The 18,642-nt window shown below is 41.1% G+C and overlaps 1 protein-coding gene across 4 annotated transcripts in view; it reads right to left on the bottom strand.

Moving 5' to 3' along the window:
- The window catches only part of LOC115192752 (chemokine-like protein TAFA-5), a 193,065-nt gene that overhangs the window by 94,444 nt on the left and 79,979 nt on the right, over positions 1-18,642 (bottom strand). For all 4 annotated transcript variants that reach the window (XR_003877989.1, XM_029751569.1, XM_029751570.1 and 1 more), the window contains exon 2: positions 16,303-16,452. Coding sequence is in view for 3 of the 4 variants with exons in the window: in XM_029751569.1 (XP_029607429.1) it covers positions 16,303-16,452 (150 nt within the window). In the remaining variant the exon portion in view is untranslated. The remainder of the gene's footprint in view (positions 1-16,302; positions 16,453-18,642) is intronic.

Here is an 18,642-nt window from a genome sequence, read left to right on the forward strand (position 1 = left end):
CTCATGCGTTAAGGGGACTTGTGAGAGCACATCATGTTTTACTGCTGCAACAGCGAACATTCCCAAGGACAAAGGTCTGGCCTGGTCACCTATGTTTTCCAATGTATTTTGAGACATAATTTGGCGATAACAATAGAGCATAATTGTAGGCAGTAAAGAGTATCACACACATGACTAGTCCCTCACTGGATTTGCCATTCAAATCCCCCTATGAAAGAGAAAGTATAGGCAACAACTTCCCAGTATGCGCAGCTGGTTGAAACAGTCAAGTTGCGTGACTTCTCAGCCAGGCTTGCCATCAGAACTGCATGGGTCATGCCTCAATCAAGTGTAAACTGCCTTCATGGGACACACTGCTGTGCAAACAAAACACACTCCTGAAATATATGTCTTCAATGCTGGTTTTCAATCAATTGGTTAATTTGTTGAGAAAGTAAGGAACTCAAAGCCGTTCCCACCCCAGGAACATCCCTAAACACAAAATCAATTCAAATCTGTCTATTACATTACAATAACATAAAAAATAATGAAAAGCGAATCAAAAGGCAGGTCATGATATGAGAAAATTGACTATTTGTGTTACAGCAAAATGATTTAGTGCCTTCTAAATTAGTCCCTTGGCTATACACAAAGATTTCTCTGAAAAAGAAGCATCTCTGTGATGTTTTTGTGTCCTTCAAAATGCTAATGGCCTAATGAACAACATCGTTCCTTATTCCAAATGACTAGAAACTGTAGGGAGTCGCATCATATCGTCTAAACACCGTCACATGAAAGGACCAGGACCGTAGCTTCTTTCCAATAGACAGATTACAATCCTCAAATTCAGCCTTTGATCTTAGTCCCCCGAGAATTCATTACAACATGCTTGTCTCCATGGCACATCTTAAGCACTTCTAAAAGATCCTCTCTGAAGATTGCTAAATGACCTGAAAAAAACATATCACAGTGACAGATGACAGCAAAACAAATGTGCGTGTGTGTAAATCTCTTCCAATGCACAAGCATGTGTAGTGTTGAAATGCATACTGAAAATTGTGTTCTATTATCTGACAATTACTGCAATGGTATACATGCCTCGATTGACTGTACCATGTTCGATTTCCTCAAACAAAAACTGCAATTTAACAATAACTTTAATAGTTTTCGAAGACTGCCTTGTCTCATGCTGCTTCAATAAAAGATGTGGTTAGCTTATGTTTGGAAAGAGCCTGAAGGATTGCGGAAATGCTAAAGGTCTTCTATACTAAAAAAGAGGAGCTAACATACTTTAACCTCTGCGGGATCGGTCCCCCCAGTGTGACAGTTGAGCTAACGTAGGCTAATGTGATTAGCATGAGGTTTTAAGTAACAAAAACATATCCCAGGACATGGAAATATCTGATATGGGCAGAAAGTTTACATTCTTGTTAATCTAACTGCACTGTTCAATTTACAGTAGCTATTACAGTGAAATAGTACCATGCTATTGTTTGAGGAGAGTGCACAATTATGAACTTGAAAATGTATTACTAAACCAATTAGGCACATTTGAGCAGTCTTGATACAACATTTTGAACAGATATCAATGGTTCATTGGATCAGTCTAAAACTTTGCAAATACACTGCTGCCATCTAGTGGCCAAAATCTAAATTGCACATGGGCTGGAATAATATATTATGGCCTTTCTCTTGCATTTAAAAAATGATGGTACAAAAACAAAAAAAACATTTTTTTTCTTCATATTATCTTTTACCAGATCTAATGTGTTATCTCCTACATTCATTTCACATTTCCACAAACATCAAAGTGTTTCCTTTCAAATGGTATCAAGAATGTACAGTGAGGGAAAAAAGTATTTGATCCCCTGCTGATTTTGTACGTTTGCCCACTGACAAAGAAATGATCAGTCTATAATTTTAATGGTAGGTTTATTTGAACAGTGAGAGACAGAATAACAACAAAAAAATCCAGAAAAACGCAAGTAAAAAATGTTATAAATTGATTTGCATTTTAACGAGGGAAATAAGTATTTGACCCCTCTGCAAAACATGACTTAGTACATGGTGGAAAAACCCTTGTTGGCAATCAGAGGTCAGACGTTTCTTGTAGTTGGCCACCAGGTTTGCACACATCTCAGGAGGGATTTTGTCCCACTCCTCTTTGCAGATCTTCTCCAAGTGATTAAGGTTTCGAGGCTGACGTTTGGAAACTCAAACCTTCAGCTCCCTCCACAGATTTTCTATGGGATTAAGGTCTGGAGACTGGCTAGGCCACTCCAGGACCTTAATGTGCTTCTTCTTGAGCCACTCCTTTGTTGCTTTGGCCGTGTGTTTTGGGTCATTGTCATGCTGGAATACCCATCCACGACCCATTTTCAATGCCTTGGCTGAGGGAAGGAGGTTCTCACCCAAGATTTGACGGTACATGGCCCCGTCCATCGTCCCTTTGATGCGGTGAAGTTGTCCTGTCCCCTTAGCAGAAAAACACCCCCAAAGCATAATCTTTCCACCTCCATGTTTGACGGTGGGGATGGTGTTCTTGGGGTAATAGGCAGCATTCCTCCTCTTCCAAACACGGCGAGTTGATGCCAAAGAGCTCCATTTTGGTCTCATCTGACCACAACACTTTCACCCAGTTGTCCTCTGAATCATTCAGATGTTCATTGGCAAACTTCAGACGGGCATGTATATGTGCTTTCTTGAGCAGGGGGACCTACAGGATTTCAGTCCTTCACGGCGTAGTGTGTTACCAATTGTTTTCTTGGTGACTATGGTCCCAGCTGCCTTGAGATCATTGACAAGATCCTCCCGTGTAGTTCTGGGCTGATTCCTCACCGTTCTCATGATCATTGCAACTCCACGAGGTGAGATCTTGCATGGAGCCCCAGGCCGAGGGAGATTGACAGTTCTTTTGTGTTTCTTCCATTTGCGAATTATCGCACCAACTGTTGTCACCTTCTCACCAAGCTGCTTGGCGATGGTCTTGTAGCCCATTCCAGCCTTGTGTAGGTCTACAATCTTGTCCCTGACATCCTTGGAGAGCTCTTTGGTCTTGGCCATTGTGGAGAGTTTGGAATCTGATTGATTGCTTCTGTGGACAGGTGTCTTTATACAAGTAACAAACTGAGATTAGGAGCACTCCCTTTAAGAGTGTGCTCCTAATCTCAGCTCATTACCTGTATAAAAGACACCTGGGAGCCAGAAATCTTTCTGATTGAGAGGGGGTCAAATACTCATTTCCCTCGTTAAAATGCAAATCAATTTGTGACATTTTCGACATGCGTTTTTCTGGATTCTTTTGTTGTTATTCTGTCTCTCACTGTTCAAATAAACCTACCATTAAAATTATAGACTGATCATTTCTTTGTCAGTGGGCAAATGTACACAATCAGCAGGGGATCAAATACCTTTTTTCCTCACTGTACATATCCTTGCTTCAGGTCCTGAGCTACAGGTAGTTAGATTTTGGTATGTCATTTTAGATGAACATTGAAAAATGTGTCAGATCCTTAAGAGGTTTTTAAGAGAATAAAGGGAAGATTTACATCAGAGAATGGAGAACACATGCAATGCATTAAATATAGAGAGGGCAACCTCAAAGACATCCCTACTCTTCAGGCTGGACCACTGCTGGAAGGGGTTTTCCAAGCAGAGTAGAAACAAACCCTGGCCTGACTGTTATAGCCACAAATGCTATCACTGCTATTGATGTTCAAGGCTCACTCGTCTTAATGCTCAATCGTAATTCCCTCTTTAACAGTTAATTAATTGAGACAATTTGTCTGTAAATAAAATATGGTGAGGATTCTTATAAACAGATGTTGTGGTACAATACTTTTTTGGGCCTTCTACGTTCATCGCTCGAGTGAAGGATGTGAGAGAAATACTGTATTACTAGAGACCACGGCCATTACAAAAAAGAGGAAAGTTGAGAGAATAAAAGTGTTAGACAATGGGTAGACAATGTGTTGCCAAGGCTCCAGAATAATGCATTGCAACCCTCACCAATTGCATAACTAATTAACTGCAGCCAAGCATCGGCAGTAGCAGAACATTTTATTAATGTTACATATCAATTGTTCTGAACCCACCTGAACACCTGCAAACACTTTATCATTGTGTACTCTGATTTATTGTTGCTTTGTGTAAATACACAGGAAGCATCATCCATGTAAATAACTCAATTTATTCAAAGAGGAAACCATTTAGTAATCACGTTATTCATCAATACGGTAGGTTCTTCCAGAAAGAAGGTTGCTTGCATGTCCCTTGAGGAAAAAAGGGACAACTACATTCGACGGAGCTGGGGATAGAAGGGGAGGAGCAAAAGGATGAGTAAATGAGTGAAGTAGTCTGAAAACGTCAGGAGAGAAAGTTTAATGAGGCAATAAGGTCAGAGGTGGTGTGGTATATGGCCAATATACCACAGCAAAGGGCTGTTCTTAACCACGACGCAACGCAGAGTGCTCGATACAGCCCTTAGCCGTGGTATACTGGCCATATACCACAAACGCCCTGAGGTGCCTTATTATTATTATCAACTGGTTACCAACGTAATAATGGCGCCGGAGGAGATGGCTGCCGTTTTATGATCTCCTAACCAATTGTGCTATTGTGTGTGTTTTTTCGCGTTATTTGTACCTTATTTTGTGCATAATGTTTCTGCCACCACTGTATCTTATGACTGAAAATAGCTTCTAGATATCAGGACAGGGATTACTCACTCGTACTGGAGCAATACTTTTTCTTTAATGAGTCGGTCGGGAAGGATTTACTACGCTCATCCAGAGGCGGCGCTCCAAGTGGCCGGTGACTTTAATGCAGGGAAACTTAAATCCGTTTTACCTCATTTCTACCAGCATGTTAAATGTGCAACTAGAGGGGGAAAAAAAACTCTAGACTACCTTTACTCCACACATAGAGACGCGTACAAAGCTCTCCCTCACCCTCCATTTGGCAAATCTGACCATAATTCTATCCTCCTGATTCCTGCTTACAAGCAAAAACTAAAGCAGGAAGCACCAGTGACTGGGTCAATAAAAAAAGTGGTCAGATGAAGCAGATGTTAAGCTACAGGACTGTTTTGCTATCACAGACTGGAATATGTTCCAGGATTCTTCTGATGGTATTGAGGAGTACACCACATCAGACACTGGCTTCATCAACAAGTGCATCGATGACGTCGTCCCCACAGTGACTGTACGTACATACACCAACCAGAAGAAGCCATGGATTACAGGCAACATCCGCACTGAGCGAAAGGGTAGAGCTGATGCTTTCAAGGTGCATGACTTTAACCCGGAAGCTTATAAGAAATCCCGCTATGCCCTCTGATGAACTATCAAACAGACAAATTGTAAATACAGGACTAAGATTGAATCGTACTACACCGGCTCCGACGCGCGTCAAATGTGGCAGGGCTTTCAAATTATTACAGACTACAAAGGGAAGCACAGCCGCAAGCTTCCCAGTGACACGAGCCTACCAGACAAGCTAAATTACTTCTATACTCGCTTCGAGGCAAGTAAGACTGAAACATGCATGAGAGCATCAGCTGTTCCAGACGACGGTGTGATCACGCTCTCCGTAGCCGATGTGAGTAAGACCTTTAAACAGGTCAACATTCACAAAGCCGCAGGACCAGACGGATTACCAGGACGTGTACTGGGACTAAACACCTCCCTCTGCAACTGGATCCTGGACTTCCTGACGGGCTGCCCCAAGGTGGTTAGGGTAGGTAACAACACATCTGCTGATCCTCAACACTAGATCTCAGGGGTAAGTGCTCAGGTCGCTCCTGTACTCCCTGTTCACTCATGACTGCATAGCCAGGCATGACTCCAACACATCATCAAGTTTGCCAATGAAACAACAGTGGTAGGCCTGATCACCGACAACAATGAGACAGCCTATAGGGAGGAGGTCAGAGACCTGGCCGTGTGGTGCCAGGCCAACAACCGTGATCAAGACAAAGGAGATGATTGCGTCCTAAACGAAAAGGAGGATGGAGCACGCCCCCATTCTCATCGACAGGGCTGTAGGGGAGCAGGTTGAGAGCTTTAATTTCCTTGGTGTCCACATCACCAACAAACTATCATGGTCCAAACACACTAAGACAGTCATGAAGAGGGCACGACAAAGCCGATTCCCTCTCAGGAGACTGAAAAGATTTGGCATGGGTCCTCAGATCCTCAAAAGGTTCTACAGCTGCACCATCGAGAGCATCCTGACTGATTGCATCACTGCCTGGTATGGAAACTACTCAGCCTCTGACCGCAAAGCACTATAGAGGGTAGTGCGTACGGCCCAGTACATCACTGGGGCCAAGCTTCCTGCCATCCAGGACCTCTATACCAGGCGGTGTCAGAGGAAGGCCCTAAAAATTGTCAAAGACTCCAGTCACCATAGTCATAGACTGTTCTCTCTGCTATCGCACTGCAAGCGGTATCGGAGTGCAAAGTCTAGGCCCAAAAGGCTTCTTAACGGCTTCTACCCCCAAGCCATATCTCCTGAACAGCTAATCAAAGGTCTACCCAGACCCCTCTTTTATGCTGCTTCTACTCTCTGTTTATTGTCTATGCATAGTCACTTTAACTCTACCTAGATTTACATATTACCTCAACTACCTCGACTAACCGGTGCCCCTGCACATTGACTCTGTACCGGTACCCCCTGTATATAGCCTCGCTATTGTTATTTTACTGCTGCTGTTTAATTAGTTGTTACTTTTATTTAAAATTTGTTACTTATCTATTTGTTTACTTAACACTTATTTTTCTAAAAACTGCATTGTTGGTTAAGGGCTTGTAAGTAAACATTTCACTGTAAGGTCTACACATGTTGTATTCGGCGCATGTGACAAATAACATTTAATTATTATATATTTTTTTAAATTAGAGCAGTAAAAATACATGTTTTGTCATACCCATTGTATACAGACTGATATACCACGGCTGTCAGCCAATCAGCATTCAGGGCTCAAACCACCTGGTTTATAAGAATGAATACACTGATGTAGCACATTGGTGAGAATCATTTGAAGGCAAGCTACAAATTGACCTATGCTTGTTGAACTGTCCTTCTGTCTATGGTTCAAATACTTCCTGATCTTCGCAATGCAGATGTTTACAGGGATAATATCTGTAGCTATCATTAAACATGCAGAGTGCATTGCAACGAACAAGGCAGAACTTAATATGCTCCTGCAGGTGACCGCTGGATTGCTTAAAGCGGCAAACAGTTTACAGTTGACTAAGCTCATGAGGATTTATAAGTTATATTCTTCAAGAATCAATGGGTACGTACATATCATTAATTTATATGTCCAAAAATGGATGTAGCTACTAACAGGAGAGTACAAGAATAAACTACTAGACATTGTTACGGTGTCCAGCCGGCTTCATACTAGCCAGTGGAAATGGTCATTGTCTGCCGTTCACTACTCCCGCACGATTGAAGTACAATGAAATCAAAATAGGAAAAAGATAAATGGAAAAATGACATTAAAACTGAAATAAAATTATTTGACTGGAAATGTAACCTAAATCAATTACAATAATTGAGTTAACAGTTAATTGCAGACAATGACGCCTACATACAAGTTATTGAAGACCAACTTTTAATTAATTACCACATTGTAAATGAAAGTGATATGGATTGAAGCCACATGTGTGATAGGCAATTTAAATATAATTATACAGTGAAGCACTTTGCATCTGTTCGGAAGCCGCACATAGCCAGTCACAATTCCATATGGCCATAAATTTCAATGGTCAAAATGATGGTCATAACATGTCTACAACCGTTCAAAGATGGAATCCACAGTAGAGACTGACCGCCTCACCACCATTGTTATTGTTTTTGTTCCTGAGCTGAGGAGCGTTGTGCAGCATGTTAAAAACATTGCAGTACATATTGTGCTCTTCTAGCACGCATGTGAAGACGTCAGAGGGGAAAAACTGTGTTCGTAGTTTGCAGTAACATCTTTGTTGTTGTAATATCGCAAACGGATGTGGCTGTTTCACCATTAAGGATTCCAGCTTTAAGATAACGACTTCCAAATAATAAGAAATTACTCTCCCTACCACATTCCTATTCAGACATTGTTTCTTCAACAAAGTACACTATGCCACTATAGGCCTACTGAACTAATTACTTCAGACCTGTAAGAAATATAAAGGTTTACTATTAAGTTTAATCCTGTTGTTCTATTAATAAACAATGGACCAAAAATACAAATTATTATTTACAATGATGGCCTACACCAGCCAAACGCAGATGACGCTGGGCCTATTGTGGCCACCCTATGGGACTCCCAATTACGTCCGGTTGTGATACAGCCTGGATTCAAACCAGGGTATCTGTAGTGTCGCCTCTAGCACTGAGATGCAGTGCCTTAGACTGCTGCGCCACTCGGTTATGATTTGATAAAAAATACAACACAATCCCAATTTATATCGTTTCAAATGTAAAATGTGTAGCCTATAGTTCAGGAATAGTTCATTTCCCACTCTTGTTAAGAAATGGCCATATTTTAATTAGAGTAAAATCCTTAAAAGGTCCAGTGCAGTGAAAAACTAGATTTTTTTGTGTTGTACACACATACACACACACACACACACACACACACACACACACACACACACACACACACACACACACACACACACACATACATATATACATATATATATACACACACACACACACACACACACACACACACACACACACACACACACACACACACACACACACACACACACACACACACACACACACACACACAAATCAAATCAAATGTATTTATAAAGCCCTTCTTACATCAGCTGATATCTCAAAGTGCTGTACAGAAACCCAGCCTAAAACCCCAAACAACAATATACGGTTGAAGTCGGAAGTTTACATACACTTAGGTTGGAGTCATTAAAACTCGTTTTTCAACCACAAATTTCTTGTTAACAAACTATAGTTTTGGCATGTCGGTTAGTACATCTACTTTGTGCATGACACGTAATTTTTCCATCAATTGTTTACAGACAGAATATTTCACTTATCACAATTCCAGTGGGTCAGAAGTTTACTTACTTTATTGTCCCCATGAGGAAATTTTGTTGCAGAGTCATGTAGACGTTTAAATACAAAACAAAATTGACAATACAACTTTCATAACAGTTACACACCAATAAAGCATTAAAAAAAAAACACTAGCCTGCTGGCCTTACTGAGTCAATAGGAACATTAGCCTGAGCTATTTAGGAGGGATATCACACCTGGCACAAATGATTGTCTAGTTCTGTTTTTCCTAATGAGGGGTGCCCTATACCTTCGCCCAGAGGAGAGTAGTTCAAAGTCCAGGAACAGGGGGTGGCTTGGGTCTGAAATTATTTTGTGAGCCTTGCGGAGGGCCCTGACCTTAAAGATCTCATCCAGGCCTGTCTGTTTGACTCCAAGTACCTTCCTTGCTGTGGTGATGATCCTTCTCAGCATATTTCTCTGGCTGACAGTGGCATTGCCAAACCAACAAACAATAGATGAAAGATTTGTAAAACAGAGTCAGTACAGTACAGTCTACATTAAAAGATCCCATACACTAAGTTGACTGTGCCTTTAAACAGCTTGGAAAATTCCAGAAAATGATGTCATGGCTGTAGAAGCTTCTGATAGGCTAATTGACATAATTTGAGTCAATTGGAGGTGTACCCATGGATGTATTTCAAGGCCTACCTTCAAACTCAGTGCCTCTGCTTGACATCATGGGAAAATCAAAAGAAATCAGGCAAGACCTCAGAATAAAAATTGTAGACCTCCACAAGTCTGGTTCATCCTTGGGAGCAATTTCCAAATGCCTAAAGGTACCACGTTCATCTGTACAAACAATAGTACGCAAGTATAAACACCATGGGACCACGCAGCCGTCATACTTCTCAGGAAGGAGACGCGTTCTGTCTCCTAGAGATGAACGTAATTTGGTGCAAAAAGTGCAAATCACTGAAGATGCTGGCGGAAACAGGTACAAAAGTATCTATATCCACAGTAAAACGAGTCCTATATCGACATAACCTGAAAGGCCGCTCAGCAAGGAAGAAGCCACTGCTCCAAAACCGCCATAAAAAAGCCAGACTACGGTTTGCAACTGCACATGGTGAGAAAGACTGTACTTTTTGGAGAAATGTCCTCTGACCTGATGAAACAAAAATAGAACTGTTTGGCCATAATGACCATTGTTATGCTTGGAGGAAAACGGGGAATGCTTGCAAGCCGAAGAACAACATCCAAACCGTGAAGCACCATGTTGTGGGAGTGCTCTGCTGCAGGGGGACTGGTGCACATCACAAAATAAATGGCATCATGTGGAAGGAAAATTATGTGGATATATTGAAGCAACATCTCAAGACATCAGTCAAGAAGTAAAAGCTTGGTCGCAAATGAGTCTTCCAAATGGACAATGACCCCAAGCATACTTCCAAAGTTGTGGCAAAATGGCTTAAGGACAACAAATTCAAGGTATCAGAGTGGCCATCACAAAGCCCTAACCTCTGACTTCAATCCTCAATTCTAGAAAATTTGTGGGCAGAACTGAAAAAGTGTGTGCGAACAAGGAGGCCGACAAACTTGACTCTGTTACACCAGCTCTGTCAGGAGGAATGGTCAAAAATTCAGCCAACTTATTGTGGGAAGCTTGTGGAAGGCTACCTGAAACATTTGACCCAAGTTAAACAATTTAAAGGCAATGCTAACAAATACTAATTGAGTGTATGTAAACTTCTGACCCACTGGGAATGTGATGAAAGAAATAAAAGCTGAAATAAATCACTCTACTATTATTCTGACACTTCACATTCTTAAAATAAAGTGGTGATCCTAACTGACCTAAGACAGAGAATCTTTACTAGGATTAAATGTCAGGAATTGTGAAAAACTGAGTTTAAATGTATTTGGCTAAGGTGTGTGTGTGTATATATATATATATATATATATATATATATATACACACACACACACACACACACACACTACCGGTCAAAAGTTTTATAACACCTACTCATTCAAGGGTTTTTCTTTATTTTGACTATTTTCTACATTGTAGAATAATAGTGAAGACATCAAACCTATGAAATTACACATATGGAATCATGTAGTAACCAAAAATGTGTTAAACAAATCAAAATATATTTGAGATTTTTCAAATAGCCACCCTTTGCCTTGATGACTGCTTTGCACACTCCTGGAATTCTCTGAACCCGCTTCTCCCCGGAATGCTTTTACAACAGTCTTGAAGGAGTTCCCACATATGCTGAGCACTTGTTGGCTGCTTTTCCTTCACTCTTCGGTCCGACTCATCCCAAACCATTTCAATTTAGTTGAGGTCGGGTGATTGTGGAGGCCAGGTCATCTTATGCAGCACTCCATCACTCTCTTTCTTGGTAAAATAGCCCTACACAGCCTGGATGTGTGTTGGGTCATTTTCCTGTTGAAAAACAAATGATCGTCCCACTAAGCCGAAACCAGATGATATGGCGAATCGCTGCAGAATGCTGTGGTAGCCATGCTGGTTAAGTGTGCCTTGAATTCTAAATAAATCACAGTGTCACCAGCAAACGACCCCCACACCATAACAACCTCCTCCTCCATGCTTTACGGTGGGAAATACACACGCGGAGATCATCCGTTCACCCACACCGCGTCTCACAAAGACACGGCGGTTGGAACCAAAAATCTCCAATTTCGACTCCAGACCAAAGGACAAATTTCCACCGGTCTAATGTCCATTGCTCGTGTTTCTTGATCCAAGCAAGTCTCTTATTATTATTGGTGTCCTTTAGTAGTGGTTTCTTTGCAGTAATTTGACCATGAAGGCTTGATTCACACAGTCTCCTCTGAACAGTTGATGTTGAGATGTTTCTGTTACTTGAACTCTGTGAAGCATTTATTTGGGCTGCAATTTCTGAGGCTGGTAACTCTAATTAACGTATCCTCTGCAGCAGAGGTAACTCTAGGTCTTCCATTCCTGTGGCGGTCCTCATGAGAGCCAGTTTCATCATAGCGCTTGATGGTTTTTGCGACTGCACTTGAAGAAACTTTCAAAGTTCTTGAAATTTTCCTTATTGACTGTACTTCATGTCTTAAAGTAAATGATGGACTGTCGTTTCTCTTTGCTTATTTGAGCTGTTCATTCCATAATATAGACTTGGTCTTTTACCAAATAGGGCTATCTTCTGTATACCACCCCTACCTTGTCACAACACAACTGATTGGCTCAAACGCATTAAGGAAATAAATTCCACAAATTAACTTTTAAGAAGGCACACCTGTTAATTGAAATGCATTCCAGGTGACTACCTCATGAAGCTGGTTGAGAGAATGCCAAGAGTGTGCAAAGCTGTCATCAAGGCAAAGGGTGGCTATTTGAAGAATATAAAATACATTTTGATTTGTTGGTTACTACACTTTTTTGGTTACTACATGATTCCATATGTGTTATTTCATAGTTTTGATGTCTTAACTATAATTCTACAATGTAGAAAATAGTAAAAATAAGAAAAAATAATTTCGTGAAATTGTGAAAATTATGATAATGGCCTTTTAGTGTAAGTGCTGTTTGAAAAGACCACCTGAAATTTCAGCTCGTTTTGGTGGGATGGAGTTTTGGCCTGCCTGGCGACATCCCCAGGGGGTATAAGTTAATAGATAACAAAAAGAGTTTCAAATATCTCTGCCAAAAGCAGCTAGTTTTCAGGTTACATATCCCTGCCATTAGGCTCATGCAATTAGTCCCCTCACTCAGACCACTCCCAGACAGTCCTAGCTACATTTTTGCTTGAGAAATTGTGATTTGCTAAGAAGCTATTTTTGTTTATTTTTTACCATTTTAATTGAAAACATTCATATAACAGTAGTTTAATTGTTACACAAATTATTTGATAGTGAGATAAAAATGGCTGCATTGGACCTTTAACGGATTACATTAATTGGAAACAAAAATGTAATCCTAAACCATTTTTCCATTTATAAATAGGTAGGGTATGGCTACATTGCCATTGTTGATTTGCCGTGGAAAACAAAGAAATGTTATATTTTATTTAAATTCAACAGAATGGTTGCCAAATAGATAAGTCGTCATTAGTCTGCTCAATTAAAAGGATTAAATTGTTCCGATGATAATACCGACCAGAGTGCGAAATATTCATGAAAATGTTGGCAGCAATCAGGATTAAGAGTAAACCCCGACATCCGCTTTAGGGAGAGGTAAATTGATGGCCTATAACGGATGCAATTGAGATCAGCTGTGCTGGTGCTTGATGGTTTAACGACAGATCAGATAGCGATAATCTGGGGGCCATGGATGGTTGCAATTGGCCCGCAGGGTTTGTATCTGTACATAATGTGGTCCACATAATGCCCCCGACATTTGAGATTGTAATATTTAGACAAATTCATATGAAAGGTTGTCTGATTTGAATTGTACTTGTTTGGAGACAAGTGACCAAATAATTGAATGTGATATTACAGGTTCCCTATCATCATTTTCCAAAATCTGTGTCAAAAGAGGTGTTAAAAGAGGGCAAATAGTTTTTAAAACACTTTTTGAATAGGTGGCTCAGCTCTGTCTCAGAATCAAAGCTAACGGTCATAAACTTTGTCATTGTTATGCTAACGTTCATGTCACATATCAAGTTGTAGCCTTACAGGCAAATTAGACTTCTTTCCTCATATTACTCTACCTGTCATGTCAACAATGCTCTTTTTTCTTTTTCTTTTCTTTCTTGTTTTACAAAAATATTACTCCTGAGTTACAATTGTTTGAGAGACTTTAGAGAAACTTTGCAGTCATATTTTGAACCTCTCATCTTTCCAGCTGAGGTCAGTTGCAATTACTCTTCTCCCAAATGTAACTTTTAATGTCCATAATGTTCATACCAACATGACATGGATCAAAAGTGATCACAATTATGTACTGTAGGTAGAACATAAAATGATCATGAAAAGCAGCAAACTCAGACTACTCAGAATGCCTTGTATCCAATTTCAAATGATACTGCATTGCAACTGGAAAACACTGTTCTCTATGTACTGTCTGGGGTCACAATTACAGTCAGTCTAAATCTTCCCTTCAGCGACTGCCCTCGGACAGGTTGATGATTCTTGATGCTTTCAGTATGATCTGAGCGGAAGAGGCGAAGAGAGAGGGTCCACTCACGTCAAAATCTGTCCATGTGTGAATACAGTGATAAGCAGACTGATAAGCAGACCGATAAGCAGTCCGCCTGTCTTCCCGCCTTTGGGACAACGACTCCCATTGTTAGGGAAGAGACAAGATCATCTCGTCATTATACAATATCTCTCGTATGATGCTCTACATCACTAGCAGAAAAACACCATTGAAACATGTTGAAAAGAAGGCAACTTTTTAGGTGGATGTTTTTTTGGCCTCTAGGCCTTTTGAAAGGCAGTAAAGAATATAATCTTAAATTGAGAAACTACATCTAAGGTACCTCCTTTGTTCTCTCGAAGACACCGGCGATCAATTGAAACGAGTCAACAGCAAAGCTGCCCCTACAGTGACCTTTTGTCCACATTTAAAGGTCTCAGGTGTAACTTATTTTATAATCACAATCGGAAAGAGTAATGGGTCTCCAGTTAAGATGAACTGTACCGTGCCCCGTAAGTCATCCCCCTGGTCTACTGGAGTGATATCATTACATCCAGAGCAGACTTCAACAACGCCACTAATCTACCTGGTGGCAACAGTACCTCAACCCTGACAACAGGACCTTTTCATCTCTCACTCTCTCTTTAACTGAAATCAATACCAGGCACCCTGTCACTTCAGGGAGATGTTGAAAGGGGGCCGGATAGCATGAAATAGCAGAGAAGCGAAGTCTATATAAACAACAATGGCTACAAACTCCTGCTTTTTGTTGATTCTGTTGAAGTCTCTATTTCCTATGAACTAATACGCTGAAGGAATGTTTCACACAATATTTCTTTGAGAGTCATTTGCGACGGCAAATGGCACCTGTTCCTTGTGTGATTAGAAAAAGGCCTCGATGGTCTTTGAAAGAGATCAAAGTCACAGGTGAAATCATTACATGGTAACATTTCCACAAAGGCAGAGGCAATCTACACTCCTATTGTGCCTTTGTAAATATAATCCAACTCCTTATGAGCCAAAGACAACAACCGCATTGAGGATTACTGATTTAGTTGACTTTTGAGATATTTTTGCCCACATCCTTGCAGTTTGGCTGGAGCAGAGGGCTTAAGATGTGATGGATATATGGATTATCCTGTTAGAAATGTGACCTCTGTGGAACAAAGGAACGGGGATAGAGGACAAAATCATTTGGAGCACGTGGTACTGCAGCTTGGGGACCTTGAGAACTGAGGGGAAGATTAAAAATGATTGAAATCTCATTCGTTTTTTCAGTCTGATGGAGTAAACCCTGCTCTATGGTTCGTTCCCCAATGTTTATTTCTGGAACAAACAACAAAAGAAAATGAGTGGCTGAGCTAAGATGCAACCTGACATAAATACCAAGCCTGCAAAGATACGGCATGCTCTAGGTAAGTAAAGGTCACTGAAGTTGTATGCCGACATGTTTTTAAGAGCAACGACAACCACCAGACACCTCAGGTGTTAAACTTGTCATTAGGATGTTGTGTTATGCGTTTCACTTAGGTAGAGAGGTATCATAGCAACAACAGCTACAGGAAGAGTGTCAAAGGCAAGTTGTCAACAGTAAAGCTGGAAAAACAGGTCACAGCGATCAGCAGCATTCTCAAAATGCCAAAACAAAGTTGAGGGTGCCTAAAATAGTCGCTTTGGTGCTAGGCAACATTATAGAAAGGGTACACATTTCTGTCACAACTAGTGCAAAATGCCAATTTCAGCCTTTATAAGTTAAGAACTTTTTGAGGGCTTTTGTCAAATCATCTTTGTAGGTATCGCACAAATGAAGAGAAGGTATTTTAACTTGATAGAACGTCCAAAGTAATATAAGTACAATGGAATCCCCACAGAGAGAGACAATTCTCTGTGCAGGCAGTAGCTGCTTTCCAATCCTCCCCAGATGGCAACCAGGTCAAGAACAGCAGGTGATGAAATGCTTATGCAACATTCCATTCCCATACGAGATTCCTGAACCACCTCAACAGAGATAACAGAGTAATCCACAACATCAGAAATGGTCCTGGGGATACATAGGGGGTGGTGGCCCAAAGAGGCCTCGAGGGGAGCTTTCTAAGCCCCTCTCAATCCCTATGCTTGGGGGGGGCTCTCTCTGAAAGTGAAGGATGGAGGTGGATCTTGGCTCTTACCGTCTACACAAGCCGGTCTGGCTCTCGTGGTGCCGGCAATCTGTCCCTTCTTGCAGGCACACCTCGCCGTCTGTCGTGCTATGGTCCGCCGCGGCTGACTGCTGTCCCGGTCCAGAGTGACAATCTCACATGTACCTGCTGCCAACTGACCTAAAGATAGGAAGAGGAAATTATGTCAGACAGATAACAAGTTGAAGTGAAAGCTATTCCACATGGCAGAATGATCATATGGGAGGGAGATACTGTACTTCCAGTGCTTAGACACATTGAGGTGAAAGGTCCCATTAAATGGATACATTTAGCGAAACTAGAACATTGACCAATCAATTATTCACCACCAAACATAACCAATCACAAAGGACCAGTATCCTTCTTCATGGCCATTCCCCTCACATCCTATAGGCTAACATCATCTCTGACACAGTGGAGACTGCTTAGTGGAGGACGGCTCATAATAATGATGGAACGGAGTCAATGGAATGGCATCAAAACATGTGTTTGATATATTATACATATTCCACTCCAGCCATTACCAGGAGCCCGTCCTTCCCAATTAAGGTGCCACCAACCTCTTGTGCTCTGACACCATCATGTGTGATAAAATGGTCTCTAGAGGTTTCCTTAGAAATCCACTTATACCTCCCAGTCATATTTCAGTGTTCATTTCCCTTCCTCAGTGCATGGATGAGGTGGGACAGTGGTTTGGTTGGACACCAGAGTTGTTGATGTATCTAATTTCTGGGACCTTTTGACCTAGCTCCTGATTGGAGATTAACCTGTGTGATTGGACTGGCCCTGGGGTCTTCTCCATAGGGATTCAGTGGGCTCTCAGAGTCAGCGGTTGTAATTTGCAAGCAGCGTGGTGTGGTGATTTAATCTGGCCCCAAGTCACAGTGTAGAGGTTCTGGGGAGTTAATTAAGTTTACTGCAGGGACACATCCAGAGTAATGGTGGGCTGTCGGATAGTGATTCAGAGAGAAATGTTCCAGCCTCTCAGAGGGTTCCCAGTTAAAATGGAGATGGAGAGAAGCACCACACATCTGTTCTCTGGTATAACTGGAGCAGGTAGCCTAGCGGTTAAGAATGTTACGCCAGGAACTGGAAGGTTGCTGGTTTGAATCCCAGAGCTCACTAGGGGAAAAATCTGTTTATGTGTCCTTAACGTCTTTGGGATGGGGGGGTAATTTGACGTCTGGATGAAAAATGTGCCCAAAGTAAACTGCAGCTACTCAGGCCCAGAAGCTAGGATATGCATATAATTGATAGATTTGGATAGAAAACACTCTAACGTTTCTAAAACTGCTAAAATAATGTCTGTGAGTATAACAGAACTGAAATGGCAGGTGAAACCCCGAGGACAAACCATCCCCCCCAAACAAATCATCCTACCACTGATTTCAATGGCTGGCACTTTTATAATAGGGCGAAATCGTGCCCGATTGCAGTTGCTAGGGCTTCCACTAGATGTCAACAGTCTTTAGAAAGAGTTTCAGGCTGGTTTTTGGAAAAATGAGCCAGAAATTGTAGTTTTTCTAGGTGGCTCCCATTTTGGATGTAGTGTTTCCAAGCGCGTGAATGAGTGTGCGTTCTTTGGTATTTTTCTCTGGTAAAGACAATTCTCCGTCTTAAATTTTATTGTTGATTTGCATATTAGGGTACCTAAGGTTTGATTATAAACGTTGATTGACTTGTTTGGATAAGTTTATTGGTAACATTTGGGATTCATTTTGTATGCATTTTGAAGGAGGGAAACCAAGTGGATTATTGACTGAAGCGCGCCAGCTAAACTGAGTTTTTATGGATATAAAAAAGGAATTTATCGAAGAAAAGGACGATTTGTAATGTAACTGGGACCTTTTGGATTGCCAACAGAAGAAGGTCTTCAAAGGTAAGGCATATATTATATCGCTATTTCTGACTTTCATGTCGCAACTCCCTGGTTGAAAATGATTTGTTATGCATTTGTGTGCTGGGTGCTGTCCTCAGATAATCACATGGTTTGCTTTCGCCGTAAAGCCTTTTTGAAATCTGACACGGCGGCTGGATTAACAACAAGTCAAGCTTTATTTTGATGTATTGCACTTGTGATTTCATGAAAATGTAATATTTATAGTAATTTAAATGGAATTTTGCGCTCTGCAATTTCACCGGACGTTAGCGTTCCACTAATCCGCAAGAAGTTAAGCAAGGCACTTAACCCTAATTGCGCCTGTAAGTTGCTCTAGATAAGTGCATCTACTAAAATGTTTGAGAGTAATATAACGGTCAGGATAAATACTGGGATATTAATACTTTGGAATTGGACCTCCTGCCCTCCATCCAATTATTTTGCTAGTAAGG

The sequence above is a fragment of the Salmo trutta genome, chromosome 4 (genome assembly GCF_901001165.1).
Source record: "Salmo trutta chromosome 4, fSalTru1.1, whole genome shotgun sequence".
Lineage (NCBI taxonomy): Eukaryota > Metazoa > Chordata > Actinopteri > Salmoniformes > Salmonidae > Salmo > Salmo trutta.